The 21,460-nt window shown below is 41.1% G+C and overlaps 1 protein-coding gene across 1 annotated transcript in view; it reads left to right on the plus strand.

Moving 5' to 3' along the window:
* Positions 1-11,812, plus strand: part of SERINC5 (serine incorporator 5) — a 109,254-nt gene extending 97,442 nt beyond the window's left edge. Inside the window, exons 9-12 of the mRNA XM_081280315.1 lie at positions 1,008-1,074; positions 3,870-3,909; positions 4,506-4,650; positions 7,147-11,812. Of these exons, the coding sequence (XP_081136441.1) occupies positions 1,008-1,074; positions 3,870-3,909; positions 4,506-4,650; positions 7,147-7,294 (400 nt within the window). The 3' untranslated portion in view covers positions 7,295-11,812. The remainder of the gene's footprint in view (positions 1-1,007; positions 1,075-3,869; positions 3,910-4,505; positions 4,651-7,146) is intronic.
* Positions 11,813-21,460: the final 9,648 nt, after the last annotated feature.

A 21,460-nucleotide genomic window follows, 5' to 3' on the forward strand; every position in this document is an offset into this window, starting at 1 on the left:
TGACTATCATAGTAAATGACTGTGACTTTTGCATTTGTACTTTTGCTTTCTGTTGCTACCTCTGGGTTCCCTCATAGCTTTTGAGGCCCTCTAAGTAAGACTACTCCTAGGGAAGGAAAAATAAAGGTGAAATCAGAAAATTATTTTGACATTAGAGGGAGGAGAGAGAGGCAAAAACCAATACTAAAAGCCAAGATAGAGGACCAAAAGGCAATCATATTTCTGTATACCTCCCTCTGCATAAAATGCTGTAATGCAATGCACATAAAAAGATATCAGCTGAAGAATTTGGACAGTCCGTTTAGGAATAAAGTGGGATATTAGAATAGACTACCCCAGGCATAGTGTCTCATCCTGTTATCCCAGCAACTTGTGAGGCTGAGGCAGGAGAATTGCATGTTAGAGGTCAGCCTCAGCAACTTAGTGAGGCCCTAAGCAACATAGTGAGACCCTGTCTCAAATTAAAAAAAAAAAAAAATTAAAAGGCTGGGGATGTAGCTGAGAGGAAAAGCACCTCTGGGTTCAATCCCTAGTACAAAAAAAAAAAAAAAAAAAAAAAAGACTACAGCCAACCCTCAGTGTCTGTAGGGATTAATGAGTTCCAGGACTTCATCACCCTGAGATGGATACCAAAATCTGTAGATGCTCAAGGCCCCTGAATAAGATGACGTGGTGAACTCAGGAACATCCTCCCTGTACTTTAAATTATCTTCAGATTATTTATAGTACCTGATGCAATGCAAATGCTATGTAAATAGTTATTATATTGTGTTATTAAAGGAAAAGGGATTTTTTTTTTACACGTTCACCATAGACATTACCACCCCAGGTATTTTTGATCTGCAGTTGATTTAATCTGCAGATGAGGCCAGGACAGCAACTCTGCTTTTGTTTAAGCAACAGCTTATAAGTAAGTCTCTCACTGGATCAGTGGCCGTGCAGTTTTCCCTCTTTCTAGGCAACAGACCATGTTAATATGTCCTGCTGATGTTTTGTTTGTTTCTTAGTTTGACATCAACAACAAGATCAAGTTCTGATGCTCTGCAGGGGCGATATGCAGCTCCTGAACTGGAAGTAAGTTTGTTTCTTTTCCTGCTTCAACTCAAGATCCACTTCTCAGGAAGGTCTTTTGTGTTTGTGTCTTTATTAATCTGCATTCTATGATCCTCTTTATCTGCTCAGGAAAGAATAATATATATATTATATATATTATTTATATATATACATATTTATATGTATATAATATAAAATATATATACACACACACATCCTTTCCTATATATAGTATGGGATTACAATAAATCAGCTAGATTGGGGATATAGATCAGTGGTAGTGCTTAGCAAGCAGAGGTTCCATACCCAGCACATGCACACACACCCTACACACACAAAGAAAGAAGTAATTCTTAATTTTTCCTTCAATAGTATTGGCCTCTTGCATGGCATCTTGCTGCCCACCCTCCACCAGAGACTGGCATAATTTTTATTTGGTTATAAAACTGTGTGTGTGTGTGTGTGTGTGTGTGTGTGTGTGTGTGTTAACTCCTGCTCCACTCATCTGTTTTCTATCTGATGCACCCTACATATGCAGTGTAACTATGAGGTTATGTAACAGCTGTTTTGAAGGGAGAGAAAGATGGGAAAGTGAGGGAACTGCGTGTCCTGCACAGACACTTCTGAACAGGTAAATGCATGGGCTCACCTAACTGCATCAGGTCCATCAGGTGGGCATGCCATTGGGTAAAGAATTATGAACAATAAGTGCACTGATTTCAGGCCCATCAGTTCCTTCTCCTGCATGTCCCAAGAATTAAGGTGGTTAAAGTCTCTTTCTAGGGTATTGACTAAGGCTAGAAAGGTCTAAGCAGATGGAGGTGGCCAGGAAAAGACTCAGTTCTGACCCCCGAAATGGCATGGAGCAAGGGTTCCAGTGGTGGCTAGGATGGATAGCACTTGATGTGCCAGGCACTATTCTAAGCTTTCCGTATGTGATTTCTTTTTAAATGTTGTAAAACAACAACAACAACAACAACAAAAAACCTAGTGAGGTGCTAACTGTATCTCCATTATCACGGGGGGGGGGGGGCGGGGGGGTATGGAAAAGTTAAGTCATTTAAACTTGCAAGTTTCAATTTGCCAGAATAGAAACCTCGAATTATGGCCCCAGTGTCCGTGTTCTTGACCATGCTGCCCAGGCGCTCAGCTGATGTCTCCTGGTTCTTGCTGCTGGCCTTGCCTGGCATCCAGCCACTGTCTGCATTTTAATGATTTTCTCTGGATGGAAGAGCCCTGTCCAGTTATGAGCACTTTACTCTGCAGCTGGGTGTGTAGGGATGGGCTTTCCTGCACCTGACCCCAACATAGTGGACCATTATGAAGGCTTGTCACTCTGCCAGCATCATTCTCCAACTCTTTCTGTCACTTAAAGGAGAAAACTGTGAGGACTTTGAATAGGTTGCTGCCTACTATACAGAAGAGAATGGTCTCTAAGGCAGGCATTTGTTCTCACAACTGACTGGGTGGCCACCTGCTGAGGCTGGATGCTTATGGTTTCAATGTCCCTATTGTGTACAGAGTGCAAGCTCAAAGAAAAACAAGTCTCTAAGTTAGGTTTAAGAGAGGATGTTGTTCTTCTCACTCTGTGGGGAAACGGCCCAGTGGGTTTCCCTCTGAGCAAGTCAGTTTGTTCTCCTGTTTCACAGGATACACCTTTTAAAAGAAAGGGCTGATATTTTCTTGTGGTAACTTAAGCTTCAAAAGAACTAGGACCTCAGCCTACCGGGTCTTGGGCTCACTGAGTGAATTAGCATATTGAATCTTAGACCACATCAACTCTCCAAGGCTCTGTCAAGGCTGATACCTCTATTACATGTTTACTCACCACTCAGGAGGGAAACAAGGACTTGGCCTGGGGGGGTTCAAACTGGACAAAGTCCAGAGCTCCCACATCCTTGGGCCTGGCTGGTTTTTTTTTTTTTTTTTGTACTTCATATGTCTTCTGCCAAAAACTTTTGATGACCCCGCACTTCCCAGACTGTCTTGATAGGAAATGTAGACAGGCCTTGTCCTTCCAAATTCCTTAACTTTCCCATTTCAGATTCTGTCAGCTTTACTCTTGTTAGTATCCTATCTCACTTATTATGAATCATAGACCCTGTGGTCTCCATCCTGTGACACTGAGCTAGTTTGGTGACTCAGGCCAGTTATTTAACTTGGTTTTTACAACTGTAAACAGAATAATAGTCCCAATCTCAAGGGTTAAAGAGGATTTGATGAGGTCACACTAGCAGGGAGTGCAAGAAGAGGAGGACTTCTTGTCTTATGAGAATTGGGCACAAGGTGAAGTTGAAGGGCAGTATAGGCTGGAAAAGCCTCGTTAACCCCAGAGGGTGCTCGTATGACCCAGAGCATGTTGTTCCTGGGGGTCCTAATTTTCTGATGGTTCTAATAGCAGGCTCTTCTCTGCCTGCTGTGGTCTATCATTCCTTGGGGAAAGCCCAGGTAGGGCTTGCTGTGGGCAGGCCCTGGCTCTGGGGCTGGACGGATCTGCTGCTGACATGCAGTATTAGGGAACTGTTATCTGGAGGCTCTATTGCCAGCACTCAGTGGGGGGAGCACCGAGCCCTTTGAGGAGGTCTGGGTGACACATCTCCATGTCCGTGGTGTTTCCAGTCACCAGCACCTGGCCTATCTGGGAAACAGCATGGGCTTAATCATTTCTTCTGAGGGGACGAAGTGTGTAGCTCAGGGCCTCAGACGTGGTTCCAGCAGAGCAGGGTTGGCACGTGGGTGTCCCCTAGTTCTTTCCTTTGATGAGGAAATAGCAAGCAAAAACCAGGCGTCTGACTGTGTTTCGTTTGCTTTCCCAGGTAGCTCGGTGTTGTTTCTGCTTCGGGCCTGATGGAGTGGGTAAGTGGCATACTCTCATTCCGTGTGTCCCTGGGCCCTGTGGGCTCGAAGCTCTCACTGTAGGCATTTGCAATTCAGATATTAATGTCCTGAACAGTAAGGGGGAAATTTATGTTCCACAACACTTTCTCATTCTTCCTCAAGGAGCTTTGTTTGTGTTGATATTCTGGTGGGGAAAATCAGTCTGTATTCTGACTCGTATTTAAGTTAACTTATACAATAAGACTTAGAAAAGTGGAACATACAGTTTTAAAGGAAGGATTTGGAAAATCCAAGAGGTCCTGACATCTCATTTTAGGGCCATTTTGTTCCTTGAACTACTGCTGTTTTGGAAGGGAGGGTCCCAGAGGCTATTCTCTCCCTTTCTGCTTCTAATATGCTTTATGTCTTTAAGGGCTCTCTTTCTTTTGCTCTGCTAACATAAACATGGTGTTTGGTGACTCTTCTGATCAAGGGAGTTATGGGGTGAGGGTGGGGGGCAAGATGGCTCTGGATAGTTTTTTCTGCTCAGCAGCTACTGGGACAGAAATGAGTGCTAAGACCGGAGGTGTGCTCATGTTGACGCTCTTCGCTTGGGCCCCCTTTGTGATTTGCAGACACCGAAGAGCAGCAGAATGTGAAAGAGGGACCTCGGGTCATTTATGATGAGAAGAGAGGCACTGTCTACAGCTATTCCTATTTCCACTTCGTGTTCTTTTTGGCTTCCCTGTATGTGATGATGACTGTTACCAACTGGTTCCAGTGAGTGACCCACTTGATTATTCAAAAAATTAAGTTAAGTGTTGTTCTTTTTGAAGTGCCAGGATGCAGCTCAGACTTCCTGGAGGAACTAAACCCTTCTCCAGGTCTTGCCGTACCCATAGCCTTAAGAACAAACAGTCCTTACCTGTCGATCAGCATCCTTTTCACCCTGGGAATTGGTGGTGCTTCCTGCAGCATTAAGAGTTGGAAGGTTAGTGGGGGTCTAGCTCAAAGGTAGAGTGAGAGTCCCTGGATTCCATCCCCAGCACCCAGAAATAAAAGAGAAATAATGGATGAACTCCACAAGGCTGACTAAAAAACATAGTAATAGCAATGGAGGAAAATACTTTTTTTAAAAGAAGAAAATATCCTTTTTTTGTTTTTCCTACTTCAAATGTTGTCTCTTTTTTATTTTTTTCTTTGTGCAGTACTAGGATAGAATGCAGGGCTCTCTACCTCGGTACTACATCCTTGGCTCTTTTTAAATTTTATTTTGAGACAGGTTCTCGCTAAGTTGCCCAGGCTAGCCTTGCACTTATGATCTTGTCTTAGCCTCCTGAGGAGCTGGGATTACAGGCATGTGCCACTGTACTGATTTTTTTTTTCTAGTTTTTAAGTTATTGCTATGTAACAGACCTGACTTTCTCTGTTAACTATGTGGAAATTCATACTTTTCAAACTGTTCCAAAGTTTCCGTTATTTCAAAATTTGTTTGATAACTTAGGATAGACACTAGAGAGATAGCAGGCTCTCTGTACTGTCTTTGATTCAGCAAATGGATCCTCTGTGTCACCCTGCTATAGGTAGCAGGACTGATAGCTTAGTGGGAGAGACACATCATGATTCAAGTCAATTACAGTGTCATAAAATGAGGTGCACTGGGTATAAAACTAAAATGAGGCAAGGGGATGAAAAATACCAGTCGGGTGGGGGTGAAGTTCAGACCCATTGATAGGAAAAGACTTCTTTGAGGACATTCTTCCTAAACATGCCTTTGTCGTGTATGTGATACTTGGTATTGAACTCAGGGATGCTCCATTATTGAGCTTTTTAGTTTTTAGTTTGAGCAAGGCTCCCACTAAGTTGCCCAGGCTGGCCTTAAACTTCGGTCTTCAGTTTCCTGCGTAGCTGGGATCACCATGCCTGCCATCCCGAATGTCTCCATGAGGGAGGGGAAGGAACTTGTAATGCTCCCCTGTGATGCTTTAAGAATTCCTGGGGAATTTTGACTTGGGATGCAGAAGAAAGGGTGAAGAGAGCTGTAATAACAAAGGCAGATAATGACAAATGTTGTTGAGTATTTGGAGAAATTGGAACCCTCTTGTGTTGCTGGTGAAATGTAAAATGAAGCTGCTTTGGAAGATATTTTGGCAGTTCCTAGAATGGTTAAACACAAATATGATTCAGTGATTCCATTCTGAAGTATAAAACAAAAGACAAAAAGAAAATTATGGCTGGGCATGGTAGTGCACACCTATAATCCCAGCAGCTCAGGGGTCTGAGACAGGAGGATCACGAGTTCAAAGCCAGCCTCAGCAAAAATGAAGTGCTAAGAAACTCAGTGAGACCCTGTCTCTAAATAAAATACAAAATAGGACTTAGGATGTGGTTCAGTGGTTGAGTGCCCCTGAATTCAATCCCCAGTACCAAAAAAAAAAAAAAAATTATATTCATTTAAAATGTTGTGCACAGATATTAATGTCAGCATGATTCATAACAGTGTAAAGTCAGAGATAAGCCAAATGTCCAACAACTGATGATTAAAAAATATGCCAAGTCTATAAAATGAAATATTATGTAGTGATAACAAGGAATGAAGCAAGGTTGAACATCCCTAATTCAGAAATCTGAAATGCTTCAAAATCTAATATTACACTCAAAAAGCTTCCTATTTTGGTGCATTTAAGATTTTGGACTTGCAGATTAATAATGCTCATCCAGTAATGTCCATGCAAATATTCCAAAATCTGTCTATCGTAAATTATCAAACAAGTTGAGACAACTCCAGACTCTGAAACACTTCTGGTTCAAGCCTTCAGATAAGGAATACTCAACCTGTATTGATACATACTACATCCTGAAAAGAGTATGGAAAACAATGTGCTAAGAAAAAAAGAAGCCAGTCACAGAGGCTGCATGATTCCATTTCTATGAAATGTCCAGAGTAGGCCAGTCCATACAGACAGATTAATAGATTAATGAATGCAGGCGGACCTGGGAACTGAGCTTGGTAGGGGAACTAGGGGTGTGCAGCTCTGGCGTAATGAGAATGTTACAAAATTGATAGTAGTTATGATGCACAAGTCTGTGAGCTTATTAAAAGCCATTGAATTATGCATTCTAAATGGGTGTGAGTTATACCTCCAGTGGGTTGTTTTTTGTTTTTTGTTTTTTAAGAAAGTTTAGTGAGGATGGGAAGCAGGGAGGCCCTTAATGGCAGAGACTCTCCCCTCATTTCCTTTCTATTCTGATGGCTGGATGTCTTATTTCCAACAGCTATGAAAGTGCCAGCATTGAGACCTTCTTCAGTGGGAGCTGGTCCATCTTCTGGATCAAGATGGCCTCCTGCTGGGTGTGCGTGCTGCTGTACCTGTGGACGCTGGTCGCTCCCCTCTGCTGTCCTTCTCGGCAGTTCTCTGTGTGAGGATGGCAGCTGGCCACTTCGCTCAGCAGGCTGTGCTGAAAGAGCTGTCCTTTGAACCAGTGTACCAGGGTCTGAGCAGCAACTGGCGCCTTATGAAAAGCTGATATCCCCTGGCTATCTTAAGTGTGTCTGAAAAAGCTTTTAGGGGGATAAGGAAAAAACAAACAAACAAACAAACAAAACCCCAGATGAGCTTTTTTAATTCTGAAATTCAGAAAGAAACTACCAATTTTTCCTGAAGAAATTGAAATTTCCAACCAACCTGAACTTGTGATACATGCATTTTTATGTCTTACCCTTAGGAACTGGGTAGTGGTACTTGGGTATGCTATCACCAAAAGAATGGTATAACATCTTTTTACAGGGATAAAAATTATCTTGTGTGACCTTTATTCCCATTCTTGGAATTAAAAAGAAAGCAAAATGTTGAGTCTCTAGTCCCCAAGAGAATCCAGACCCCTGTCTCTCTTACTTTCATCTCCTAAATCACCTCCTGGAGCCTTTTCCCCAAAGGGATCTGCTCACAGCTCCCTGGTATTTATAGGGAACAAGAGGAAGCACCTGCCTTTAAATCCACTCTCAGTGCTGCCTCCTCGTGGTTCCCAAGTGTTTCCCTTTGTGGTTGTGATGCTGGGAATCACAGCCTTCCCTCTCTGCCCTTGGCCTTCCAGAGGTCCCCTCATCCTTTCTGGGTTTAGCATCTTTGTAATAATGTGAAAAGCACAATTTGCCATCACTATCCATGTGTTTCCCCATCATGTTAACACTACCTGATCCAACTTACTGCAATAAGTAGGGCACTTATCCATGGTGGTGTTCATGTGATTCTAGAACAACATTCATGTTTTCTTTGCCTAAGCGATGGAGAACTATGGTTCTTACTTGTTCGTGCTATAATTAATAATACTTTAAGGACCTTAACAAAAAGTTTCTTCTTGGCTGAAATCTGCTGCACCCCTCTTTCAGGTGTAAAGGTTAGACCCTTAGCTTCTCCTCCACCTTGAAGCCTTTGAAATTATAAAAGCAAAAGAGCTTTTGTTTCCTGAATTTGTAATGTGACCACACTATTAATGTCCATTGTGGTTTCATTTCCTTGGAGTAGATTTGCTGAGGTGAAAATCCCAGGTGGCCTCTCAAACAGGGCTGACCAGACAAGTCTGTAAGAAGCTGTGGAGTAACTAAATATCCTTAGAAGAAGAGGTGGGTGGCTGGGGATATTTAATTAAGCCATAAACAACATCCAGAGAAATTTCCAAAATACATATTTGTAGAATAAAACGAGAATTGACTTTTGGCAGCTATGTGAGATGCACATTTTCAGTATTGGATGTTCTTATCAGGGAGGAGATTTGTTGAGTGTAACTCCAGTAAAGACACCAGTGGACCCAGGCGCAATGGCGCATGCCTGTAATTCCAGCGGCTTGTGGGTCTGAGGCAGGAGGATCATGAGTTCAAAGTCAGCCTTAGCAAAAGCAAGGCGCTATATAAGTCAGGAGACCCTGTCTCTACATAAAATGCAGAATAGGGCTGAGGATGTGGCTCAATGGCCAAGTACCCCTAAGTTCAATCCCTGAGTTCACACCAGTGGAAATGCCATGAGACTCTTTTTGAACCTCCTTGAAGACTTGGCCTAGACCCTTTTTCTGTGCCCCTCTGTATGAGTTGAGCAGAACTGAGTCTCACCTAAACCTGGCTCCCATGAGCCAATGTGCTAGTGGGGGAAATTACTCAGATTTTTCTTCTCTACTCACTCCTTTGCCCTCTTCTCAAAAATACCAAGGAGGAAACAAAGACAGGGGTGAATTCCTTTAGGAATTCGCCTTTTTTATAGTGTTTGATATTCAGTTTTAAAAGGCCCTTAATGTATGCCTATGTCAGTGTGTGCATATTTTTTTTTTTTTTTTTTTTTTTGGGTAGGGCAGAACTCCATGCTGAGCAGTTCAAAGCTGTATCCAAAGTCACCAGATAAACAGTTGAACAGTTGCACACCAAGTCTGAGTGACTCTAGTGAAGCCACTGGAGAGCAAGCTCCATGAATTAGTGACTGTCTAGGAAATGAGGCTGTGTGTGGCAGCCCCCTGGCAGAAGCCACTTCAGTGCCTGGTGCAGTGACCTGGAGGCTCTGGGTCAGCCAAGGTCACCTTTAGGAAACACCATAAGAAGCCCTTTAATAGCCAAGGTAGAATCACAGGCAGTTTCTTTGGATTTCTTCCTGCCGAGGTCTAGTTGAGTTCTTGATTTGTCTTCCCATCTGGGTCTGGCAGCCAGCTGGGGTAATTTTAGAACTGGCCCTTACGCCAGGTCAGGGTCCCACTGACAAGGCCATGCATCCTGGGCTGGCCTTTGTTGGCCCCTTTGCTCTGTAGAAAGAGGCTCAGGGAAACATAAATGAGGATAATGCCCCTCACAGCTTCCATCTTAGCCAGCCCAGCCCACCCCCGTTGTGCAACCGCACAACTCTTGGTTTGTGGCACAGTGTTCTCCTCTGAAGGTCTGATGAAGGTCCTTCTCATTTTTATTCTCAACTGACAGTGTTAGCAAGGTTCTGGGATGGCCACAGATAGATGGCTGCACTCTGAGAACCTAGGGTGTAGAGACAAGAAGTCAACTTTAATGATTATGAACAATGAGAAACAATATTCAGGTGATGAATCAACATTGATAGTTTAAAAAAAACTACATTTTGTGTTATTGAGACCTAAGAAACTGGAAAAATTGTGCCAGTTGCTTCAAGTTGCAATAACAGTGGTATTCATTTAACTCACTGATGTCTTTTAAAAAAAAATAACAGACTTTTGCTTCCTCCAAGTTTTTGTACCTGATTACAAAGGTGCCTTTCTTGAAGCTGCTGGTCAGGCTCCTCTGGAGATGAAAGCTGAAGATGTTAAGAGACTGTGTGTCTGTTTCCCCTGTGCCATTCATGTGATGTGGAAAATTTCTCCCTCTCATTTTCATGAGGGAGACTCCTAAGAATGTCACTATAGGTAGACATGTAACCTGAATGAAGATGAGAGACAATCTTCTAAATCTCAAGTCTTCAGAAAACCTGCCATGTCATTACTGAGTTGAGCTTTTGTAATACTAGTTGGTTGGTTATGGTTTTGTCTTCACAGTTTCTTGGGAAATTGTCTACAAATTGTTTGCCAGAGGTTTATTGAGTAGATAGACTATGGGTGTAGGCGGGAGGGAGGGTGGAGTCACTGGGACTCTTAGGGTTTCTGTTTCCAGTGAGTAATGGCCAGCAAGGGAGTTCCCACATTGAGGACTTGCAGTTCCTCAGAGGATCCTTCACTGTGAATGACCTCAGCCTCCAGTTAATCACCCCTCTCCCCAAATTGTTGTTCTCTGCCTTTTTAAGATGACGTTCTTATTTAATTTTTGCCAGACAGTTTACCATCGTTGGTGCTTCATGTTATCCTGTGAAGGGAATTCCAGGGCCTGTATTTAAGCTTCCTGGGCTTGGTTTTTTTTTTTTTTTCCTCTTTCTAATGCCTTTCTAAATAAGATCTCGTTTTGTTGTACACTCACATCCTACAACTCTTGGAGTTGAAAGAGGGCTTTGCCCCCAACCAAGAGGGTTCTGGCCTTGAGCTAATAAGACCCTGAACACCTAGAAAGACCAGTGGGCCCTCCTCCGTCAAGGACAGTGCAGGTAGCCACTTGGCTCATGGAATTTTCCATGGGATGTTCTCTGCATCTTGCGAATAAGCTGAGTTTTACATTTCAGGCAGAGAAGGGTTCTCTCAGGTTGGACCTGTGACTTCACGGGATGACAGAGCTATTCACACGGATCTTTAGATCTCTCTTCTTCAGTAGATATTCACAGAGTCGGTCATTTTTGAAAGGTTGAAATATTTGGCTTTTACCAAAGAAGCTTTTTGGTTCTGTTTTAAAACGAAATCCTTTCAGAAAAAAACTTAATTGGGGAAGGGAAGATTAAAAATGCGTATGTCCAAATCCACTTCCTTAGAAGTTTAATCATATTCATGTGAATAAAATGATAGAACTGTTCAAAGGTAATCCTTTGTGATAAAGGATCCTGGGAAATTCCCTCAGGTAAAGAAAGCTTACAACAGATGAGTAATATATGTCTTGAGAGCTATTTATAAGAAATTTAAGAGGATTGTTTTGTCTTCCTTTATTAAAGATTTAAGCTTTTTTTATTTTGCAAAGAAAAACGACAATTTTATAGTCATAACTTTGTTAATTTTTTAAACTTTTTTGGAACAATTAGCTGTAGCCAAATTTTGTGGTTACGTTTTGCTATATTAGAATTTGAAACTGCAATAGGTGTGGTAAATCTACTGTTCGAAGTTTATAAAGGTCTGTGATATGGTTAGGTTTTGCTAACTTTTGAAATAGTTATTTTTCTTTTTAGTTACAAAGCTGATTATGAATTTGTATTTGTTTTTTGAATGCTAATTTTTCTATACAGCATCTGAAGTTGATCAGTCTTTTCCTATGTAGAAAATGCAAAACTTGTTAACTCTGTACTTTAATAAAAGGTAAAATTGAAAACCATGGTATTTTTTCTCCTTCTGTTAGATACATATAATTCAAGTCCTTCAGTTAATGTTTTCCAAAGGTATTGATTCACATGTTAATCAGGCCTTATAGTGTGTCTGCTGATTTTTTTTTTAATTGACAAATAAAACTTGTATATACTTATGGTATCAAATAAGGTGTTTTGAAACAGGTATACATTCTGGAATGGTCAAGTTAAGCTAATTAAGATACATATTCTTTTTATGGTGAGAATACTTAATCTTCCTGGCAATTTTTAAGTATACATTAACAATAGTCACCATGTTATGCAATGGATCTCTTGAACTTATTCCTCCTGTTTTAATGAAAGTTTGTGTTCTTTGACTAATATCACCCAACTCTGTCTCAATCCTCTAGGTAACCACAGTTCTCTGTGCTTCTATGAGTTTGACTTTTCAAAGATATCATATGTAAGATCATGTGATATTCATCTTTCTGTCTGGCTTATTTCCCTTAAGAGTGTCCTCCAGGTTCGTACAAATTGTTACATGTTGCAAGAGTCCCTTCCCTTTTGAGGCTAAATAGTGTTGTATCATATGTATGCCTCATTTTCTTTATCCATCCACCTGTTCTCTTCCTAGGGAAGTAGCAAGGTCATCATGGAAAAGACTGTGAGGTGTGAGATTTTAACAGCTATCTTGGGAAACATAATTTCCCATACCCTCTAACTGGCTTCTTGCCTCATTCAAAGGAGAAACCAGGATCTTTACAGGGGCCCACAAAACCCTACCTGATCTTGCCCGTCTAGGACTCAGCATTACTGGCTTCCCTACTGGTGTTCACGCTTATGAGATGTGTGCCCCCCTCTGGCTCCCGCAGGTACTCTCCCTTATTTTAACGTGTCTCACTGGGATTGCTGCTACTGGGCTGGTTCTCTCACCCTCCTCACTCTTTTGCTTAAATATTACCTTTCAGTGGAGTACACCCTGACCACTCTAGGATTTTACCCTCTTCCAATTCCTTAGTCCACCTCCCTGCTTTTCTGTTCTTCGCTATATTCATCACCATCTGACCTACTATTCATTTTCTTATTTGTTCACTAGGGCAGGCATTTTTATCTATTTATTCCAATGTCTCCAGCATCTAGAATGACACCAGGCATATCATAGCTGCTCAAAATAGGTGGTGAATAAATGAATAAGCAAAATAAGGATTTGTGAATGACTGTAATGGAAGATAATGCTAGAGAAGTTTTGGTGCCCTATGAAGGGCTTTAAATGCCCATCAAAATGTCTAAAATCTATACAATTGGCAGTGAGGTTTAGAATGGGGTGGTTGGTAGGTAAAGGATGATACCCTGTAGGTATATATAAAGTTAGGCGCTGGAAAGCAGAGATTTGGGTATTCAAACTTGAAAAAGTATATGAAGGGCTGGGGATATAACTTCATGGAAAGAGCATGTACTTAGCATACTCGATGCCCTGGGTTTGATCCAAAGAGAAACCCCCCTTCACCCCACATCAAAAACAAAAAAAAAACAAAAAACAAACAAACAAAAAAAAACAACAACTATGTCAAGGTTATGATGGGTCAGAAAAATTAAGCAATTTAAGCAATATAATTAAGGGTTAATATCTATTCTAATAGAATAGATAATTGATAATCATAAAACTAATGTTCATTTTGTTTCACCTAAATGGCAAGTAATTTTTAACTTAAAAGTGTCAAAGATTATGTTGTTGAAAATGGCATTTGTGTGTGTTGTGTGAGTGACTTAGATTGCCTTAATACACAATAGTGTGTATCAGAACCCTTTACAAATAACATACCTTTGGCCCTGGCAATTCCAATTCAAAGAATTTCCCTAAGAAATTAAGTCTAGTCAATTAACACAATTCTTATTTTGTTATAAGAAGATCCTAAAGTGTTTGTAAAAGCAAAAATAATAGAATTAAAATTCACACCTATACATCGAAGTGATACATAGCTAGTAAAAATAGTGTCATAGAAAATTGTATTATTCTATGTTGTAAAATGGAAAATAATGTAGAAAACTGTAGGGCAATCCAGCTTGCACATGTGTGTAGTGCATATGTACGCACACACATGCAGGAAGCGTGCCCAAGTTCATTTTATTTCACAGCACCTCTCTCTCTCTCTCTACTTTGGGATGTGTTTTAACAGGAGCAGCCTGGTTGTAGCTATGGTTAATTGGTCTAGGAGTGGATTTTCCATCAGGTTGGGCAGCCTCTCCTTGGAAATCTGAACTTGGAACTGGAAGAGCGCAGCTTTAGGCTGGCTTCTGACTTGAATGGAGAATTGAGAAAACCTAAAAAGATGTTGTCAGTGACTGTTTTAGGCATCATGGACACAATAAGCCAATTTTCAGGAATTCAGAGGATTAAAACAGATGTGCAGGGGAGCAATGTGAACGAGGGAGGAAGGGAGAGAAAGTGAATAGCCTTTCTGGATCTCCTTAAAAATGTCTCTAGTTCTAGTCCATTTTGGAGGTCCAGCTGAATAAAGTAAAATTAATGATAGCTAGCATTTGGCGAGCACTTAATGTGTGTCTCACAATGGTCCTATGGATTTACTGTTCTAATTCCCATTTTTACACATGGGGAAAATGGTCTGACTTTTCCTAAAATCTTTACCTAGTGCATTTGCTCTTACAGAAGCAGCCCGATCTCTCCTCTCCAGTTCCCTTTCCCACCTTCTCTTCACTGTCTACCCACCCCCGACTTTGCCCTTCAGGCCATCTTTGCTCTCCCAGGTAGAGCTTTCTCCTGGCTTCCCTATTTGTATAACTGCAGTGTCTGGAAGGAATTGCACTTGACTAACAGATGTGGTACATGGACTTGAACACTGGAATGTTGGTTCCACTCACGATGTCAGGCCAAAAATTACTGTGAATTTCTCTCTTTCCCCTCTGTGTCCTCCAGGGGCTGCTTCACAGACCTGTCTCATCTACATTCCAACCAAAAGTCCAGGGCAGGGGCTAGACTCGAGAAAAGTATATTTTGTGTTTTAGGACAGGAAATATCAAAATGAGTTTGGAATATCTTGTTATTGCCAGAACACAAAATACTTTCAAAGATTTTTGATGACAAGTTAAGTTATGTCCAGTTAGGAATTTTATCTAAAAATAAATTTTTTTAATCATTGTATTATTTTGTGTACGGTTTCTTATTTTTTTAAGGTGCATAGAGACTGACATATTAGCAGAAACTCAAGAAGATACAGATAATCAAGTTTGGAGACAGTGTTCCAATGTTTAAATGATAGTATTACATTTAGATTGTGTGTGCTGGGGTTTAGTAAGATCTAATAAACATTTTAGTTTTAAGTGTAAGAGTTTAATTATATTAGAAAATGTAAGACTAATTTGGCTTTTCAAAGGTCTGAAGAAAATCAGTTAAAGGAATTTGGAATTTCTTTTTTCTTTCTTTCTTTTTTTTTTTTTTTACTTAGAGAGAATTTTTTTTTAATATTTATTTTTTAGTTTTCGGCGGACACAACATCTTTGTTTGTATGTGGTGCTGAGGATAGAACCCAGGCTGCACGAATGCCAGGCGAGCACGCTACCGCTTGAGCCACATACCCAGCCCAATAATTTGGGATTTCTAAAACTAAAAGTTTGATAAATATTTAGGTGTGCTTTTTCAAATTTGTAAGCCAGTTGGGAATTCATCAAAACATAAAATTTAGCTGGGTGCAGTGATGCATGCCTATAGTCCCAGAGACTCAGGAGGCAGAGGCAGGAGGATCACATGTTTGAGAACAGCCCCAATACATTAGCTAGGCCCTTAGCAAGATCCTGTCTCAAAATTAAAAAATAAAAAGGGCTGGGCATGTAGCTCAGTGTTAGAGCACCCCTAGGTTCAATCCCAGGTAACTCCAATAAACAAAACGTAAAATTAGGTGATAAACTATTAGCAAAATTAATGGATTTGTAAATAAGATAACACAAATTTTATAACTTCAAAATTGTTTTAAAATATAATTTAAATGTATGAAATATAAGTGGCAAGCAAGTATTTATTTCTTTTGCACAAAATCTCTGAAGACATTTAAGGATTCAGTGGACTCTTTGCATGTAGGTGTATCAGAGTAGGCTAAGTTACTCTGTGTTAACAAGCAACTCCAACCGTCTCAGTGGGTTACAGTGACCCAAGTCCAGTTCATGGGCTCTCTGCAGCTCTACTCTGAGCTCGACTCTGGGACTGATGCTGCAGTCTCTATTGGGATACTTTTGATTTCATGGTAGAGAAAGAATGGTATAACCATGTGACGATTCTTACAGCTATGGCACACATCACTTCTGTTGTCACTGCATTGTCAAAGCAAATGTCATGACCACTCCTGAGGTCAACCGGGTGGAGTAGATATGCAATCCTCAAGGAAGGGCTCAAGTCACAGACTCAAGGCTGCTGCAGAGAGCAGGAAGTTTTATTCTCCCCCAAGGTGGGGCAGCAGATATTTTGGACAATGATACAATCCACCTTAATAGGGATTAAGGAAGTTTTAAAAAGTTACTATTTTTTTCCCTGGTATGTGCTATCAATATGTCTTAACTTTCAGAAGGCAATTGCTTTGGGGCATTAGAATTCTGGTGATTTTGCTTTCTTTGAAAACTTTTTACAATGAATATCTCTCTATTTTGCAGCCAGATCAAAGTTTGTTAATCAAAACTTTAAAAAAATTATTTTGTAGTCAGATTAAAATTATAAACTTCCCTGGGACAAGAAAGGTAGTGGGTAGCTAATTTGTAGTTTTTCATATAGGAAAAGTGGCATATGTAGAATGGTACTTTAAAATAAAAAACACGCATAATCCCAGCAGCTAGGGAGCCTGAAGCAGGATGATCGAAGGTTCAAGGCCAGCCTCAACTATTATCAAGGTCCTAAGTAATTTATCAAGACCTTGTCTTAAAATAAAATCTAAAAAAGGGCTAGGTATGTGGTTCAGGGATTAAGAGCACCTGGGTTCAATCCCTAGTACCAAAAAAATAAAATAAAAAATAAATGCATCTTCCAACATTGAAGTTAAAAATATTTATTTGGATGTATCTGCTCATGTCCGCTTCAGAAGACTATGAAATGGAGTGTTTGTTAAACTCATCAATGGTGACTGTTGGTCAGCTGGGTAGGGAAAGGCTGCTTGCATTACAGGATACATTCTTCTGTGGTTATCTGAGTGATGTCATGGAGTTCTGATTTATGTCACCAGGGAAGATTATATTTCTCTTTGGCAGGAAACTTACAATTTGGACTTTACTGTGTATTGTCAGAGTAAAACTTCTGTGTTTAGTTGACTCTTCATTTGCTTCTGATTTTATACTTAGTACTAATTTTACAGTCAGGACCCATCTTACTGAGAAATCATCTTTTTATAATCCAAATTGGATCTGCAAAACTGGTTGGCTGTTGCTGTCCCAGATCTGCTTGTTGGGCAATATTAAATCAGATTTTGATTCTTCCCTTTTCCTCCTCTCATTTTGGCTTTTCGGTCTATCAATTAAATGTTCAGAGTGATGTCTAAAGTGCTCTTATCTTCCTTTGTCCCATAGACATAAAAAAAAAAAAATCACTAGGCTACACTGATGACTCATAAGCTCCTCTCCCTTCAGACAGAATTTCTTTTTAAAAAAAAAATTCTTAGATTTTTTTGTTGTAGTTGGACACAATACTTTTTTTTTTTTTTTTAATGTGGTGCTGAGGATCGAACCCAGGGCCTTGCATGTGCTAGGTGAGCACTCTACTGCTGAGCCACAACCCCAACCCCTTCAGACAGAATGTCTGATCTGAACAAACTTGAGTTCATATTTGTAGGAAGGGTCTTGATTCAGGCTTGTGGTTTTGCCAAGTAAATAGTGACAAAATCTGTGTCTTTCTCACATTTTCTTTCTGTATTTCAAGTCATAACTCATTTACGTATTTCCCCTCCCCACCCCACCTCATCCCACCCACTTTCCATATACAAGGCTGCTATCTTAGGCCACCTGTGTGACTCCAAGGTTACTGCAACAACTGCCTTTCTGAAGGGGCAAAATTGAGACGTATGCAGTCAAGGGGAGAAATAAAGAATGTCCACGTGCTTCTGCCCCTTTCAATGCTTTATTCACTCAAATTACTCCATTCAATTTCACTCTATAGGTTCTTAATCAAGAAAACCACAATCCTTAATGCTAGGCACTGCAATAGACATAAGCAATTCACAGCAAACAATTCTACGTTGATTCTAAGCACTGCAAAACACACTTAATCATGACAGGCTAATGACAGACATTCCCTCTGCATGCTAAGTTCAAAAGTCTTAAGCCTTAGGCTTTATGTCCAGCAGATGCACACTCACTCAGACCGAGGTGACCAGGTCAGGAATCAAGGCAGGCTTTTCCAGACGTGGAATGGACGACTGGTTGAGGAGGGGGTTGCAGGAAGGAGTTGCGGCTCTCACCAAGGACCAGACAGAGGCGGTAGAGTTTGAGAGTGCTGAGGATCACGCAGAGGCTCAGGAAGTGATGACAAGTGATGGGATGTCAGGTCCTCATTAGGCTCTCCTTGTTTCGGCTGGCTGAATCCTTGTTCATTTGCTCTATTACTTACACTAAATTTGGGGGGTTTTGACCCCCACTTTCAATCCTTATTAGCTACTACTGAATTTCTCCATGACATTATTTACCCTGGGGTCAGAAACATCTAGTCTGGTGGTCTCCACCCTGATCTTCTCGCCTTTCCCTCTTATCAGGCGAGAACAGCCTGCCAAGGGCTTCACTCTGTTTAACAGGGTGAGGGAAAGTAACTTGTTTGAGGTCATTCTGGAGGGCTCTGTGAGTGTGCCTGGTGAGACTGCAGGTTTCATACTGGAGTTTTTAAAATGGAGTAGCTTAAGCTCAGGCCTACAGCCATCCTAACACTGCCCAACTGAGTCTCCCCATCTCCAGACACCCTCAATCCATTCTCAGCCACAATAAATTTTGGTTTTCCCCAAAACACCCTTTCTTGGCAGTGAACATTCCTTCTGCCTGGAACACTCTTTCTTCACTTGTTTCTATCCACTTCCCTGATTTTCAAGATCCCTCTCAGGCATCGCATTCTCTAGGAAACATTTCTTGGTAGCCACATCCTCAACCCAGCTCTTGATCTGATTTAGGTTAGAGACTGAGCACAGCACTTCTCACAGTATATTAATTGTTCACTTATGTGGTATGTTCTCCCCGCTGCAGCCTGAGAGCAGAGATTGTGGTTCTGATTTTCCTTTACTTTGTGTTCCTATCCCCTAACATAAGATTGGATGCACAACTGTTCAATAACTGGATAAATGGTACCTTCATAAAGAAAATCAGTAACTGGAGCATGCTGGTCAGTGACCACTGGTACGCTAGAAGATGTGGAGTCTATCACTACATGGCCACTGTCTCACTATGACATCAGGAATGGGGTGGCCTCCTGTTGGGTTGTCTGCCTGCCTACATTTTTTTTTTTTTTGGAGTGGGGAACAGTCCTCTTCTCCCCTCCCCTCCATAGGAATGGACTTCTGATTGCCAGGTTTATAACAGGAGTGATGGCAGCCACACTGCTCTGGGTTGGAGGCTGGGCACTCAGTGAATTTGTTTAGGATGTCACTCAACCCAAGGTCTGCAGAATCAGGACCCAGAATTATCCTTTTCAGGTGTCCGTACAAGCACAGGCCCTGTCCATGCTCATGTTTTCTGCCATTTGGATCAGAGAGAAGTCTGTTTGCAAGAAGAAAGATTCAAGAACATTATCTGAGAGAAGATGCAAGAGAAAAGAGCTGTGATTGCTTTTCCAGGCTCTGGTTCTAGGGTCTTCCCATGGCCTAGCAACTTTCTTTGAGGTTGCATGAAACACTCCTGCAGCCTTTTATGAAATTTCCTTATATCTCGGAGCCCTAAATCTTCCTGAAAAATAAGGACTGGGGGAATAAATGAAGATCATCCAAGTAGAACAGATTATTCGGAGGTTACTATAGCAAGAGAATCAGCCACCATCTCTTTCATTTAGCAGAGTCTTGAAAGGCAGGCAGAGGAGCAGGAAGGCATTATCATAGGAAGAGGGAAGGTTTAGAAATTCCTTGATTAGAGGAATTGGCCCAGGGGAAGCTGAGGTAAGTCAACCAGCAGTGAAGCATTCTATGTGATTGATTAGAAGAACATTTTTGGCTTTCTCTGGTTAGTTCACAGTTGGAAGGGAAAGTGTCAATCATTCATCAAGTGCTGGCCTTCGTGGGCCTATTACTACAAGCATTACACTGTTTGGCTTCCTGGAGCAGTTGCTACAGATAGTAGGTTGGCTTCTACCATAGTTGCTACAGGTTGCAGCTCTGAGTTCTATAATATATATAACCTGGTCATTTGTATATTTGGTGTCTCATGACAAACCTCTATTGCCTTCCTTAAAAAAAACTTTTTAGATGTACTTAAGGGCATAATTATGCTGGAACACTTTCTGCTTTTGGAGGGAGGATGTTTTAGGATAAGAAGTATAATGTGTGGCTTTTATTTGGAAGTAATGAGGGGGGTTAACATTTCCTGACTACCTATTGGTTATAAAAAAAAAAATAGAATCTAAAGGTATTTGACCTTCTATGTCATTTGAAAAACATCCAAGGCAGGTGTTATGGTTGATGGGTGGTTTTCTTTTACCCAATGAAATATGAGTTAGGCACCCAGGCTCCTTCCATATTGTAGCTCCCCCAGTTCCCTGGGGCCTGTCACTTGCATCAAATCATGCAAGGTGAAAGAGAACATGGAGAGGCATATTTATTCTTTAAACCTTTGCCCAGAAAAGGCACCATAACTTATATGTTATATTCTCTTGGTGAGAACTGGTCACTTGGTCATGCTCAGCTGCAAAGAATGCTGGGAAATACAATGTAGCCATGTATCAGTGAAGAAGCATAAGTGGGTTGCGGAACAGAAGCATCTTCTGCTTCAATCTCTATGCACTGGCACTTACGTGATTCTCATTTAATTAACAACAACACTTGATGTAAATTATTCTGACTTTTTTAGAAGAGGAAACTGAAATTCAGAGAAGTCAAGTAACTTGCCAAAGTCCCAACTATTATATGAAGGACCTCAATACTGTCTGAACCCCAAACTCTTACTCTCCATATTGGCTTTGTAGGTAGAATGCCTGGAGCTCAGGTCCATGCCCAGGGATGGGTTGAGTTATGATATGATTATGGTTTGCTTTCTCCAATGAATCAGAATTACCTCAGGGACTTGTTTAAAATGGTTCATTCCTATTTCCACCCCAGTAAAGCTTTATTCAGCTAGTCCGGTTGAGGGCCAGAAATCTGCATTTAAAACATCTCCCTAGGATATTCAGAGGTGCTGCAATGTTGGTAATAGATTAGAGCAGCCAGCCCTTCTGGGACAGGGGAAATGAGTAGGTGAATTCCTAGTTGTGGTCTGGAAAGGCGCCCTCAATAGGATTCAGGGGTCATGCTCTGTGAAATGCTGGAGCTTCCCCAGAATAGCTGCTTTCCTATCCTAGGAATGAAGTCACCAGGAGAGCTTTCAAGGGATGGTGAGTACAGATGGTTCTGTGCCCGCCCTAGTGGCCCTATTCTCTGTCCAAAGTCCACTCAGCTTGTCCCCACAATGTTCAGGCTGGGGTCAACATTGAAACCTTCTAATAGCTTCCTTTAGATTCC

This window comes from Spermophilus citellus, assembly GCF_964194105.1.
Source record: "Spermophilus citellus genome assembly, chromosome: 1".
Lineage (NCBI taxonomy): Eukaryota > Metazoa > Chordata > Mammalia > Rodentia > Sciuridae > Spermophilus > Spermophilus citellus.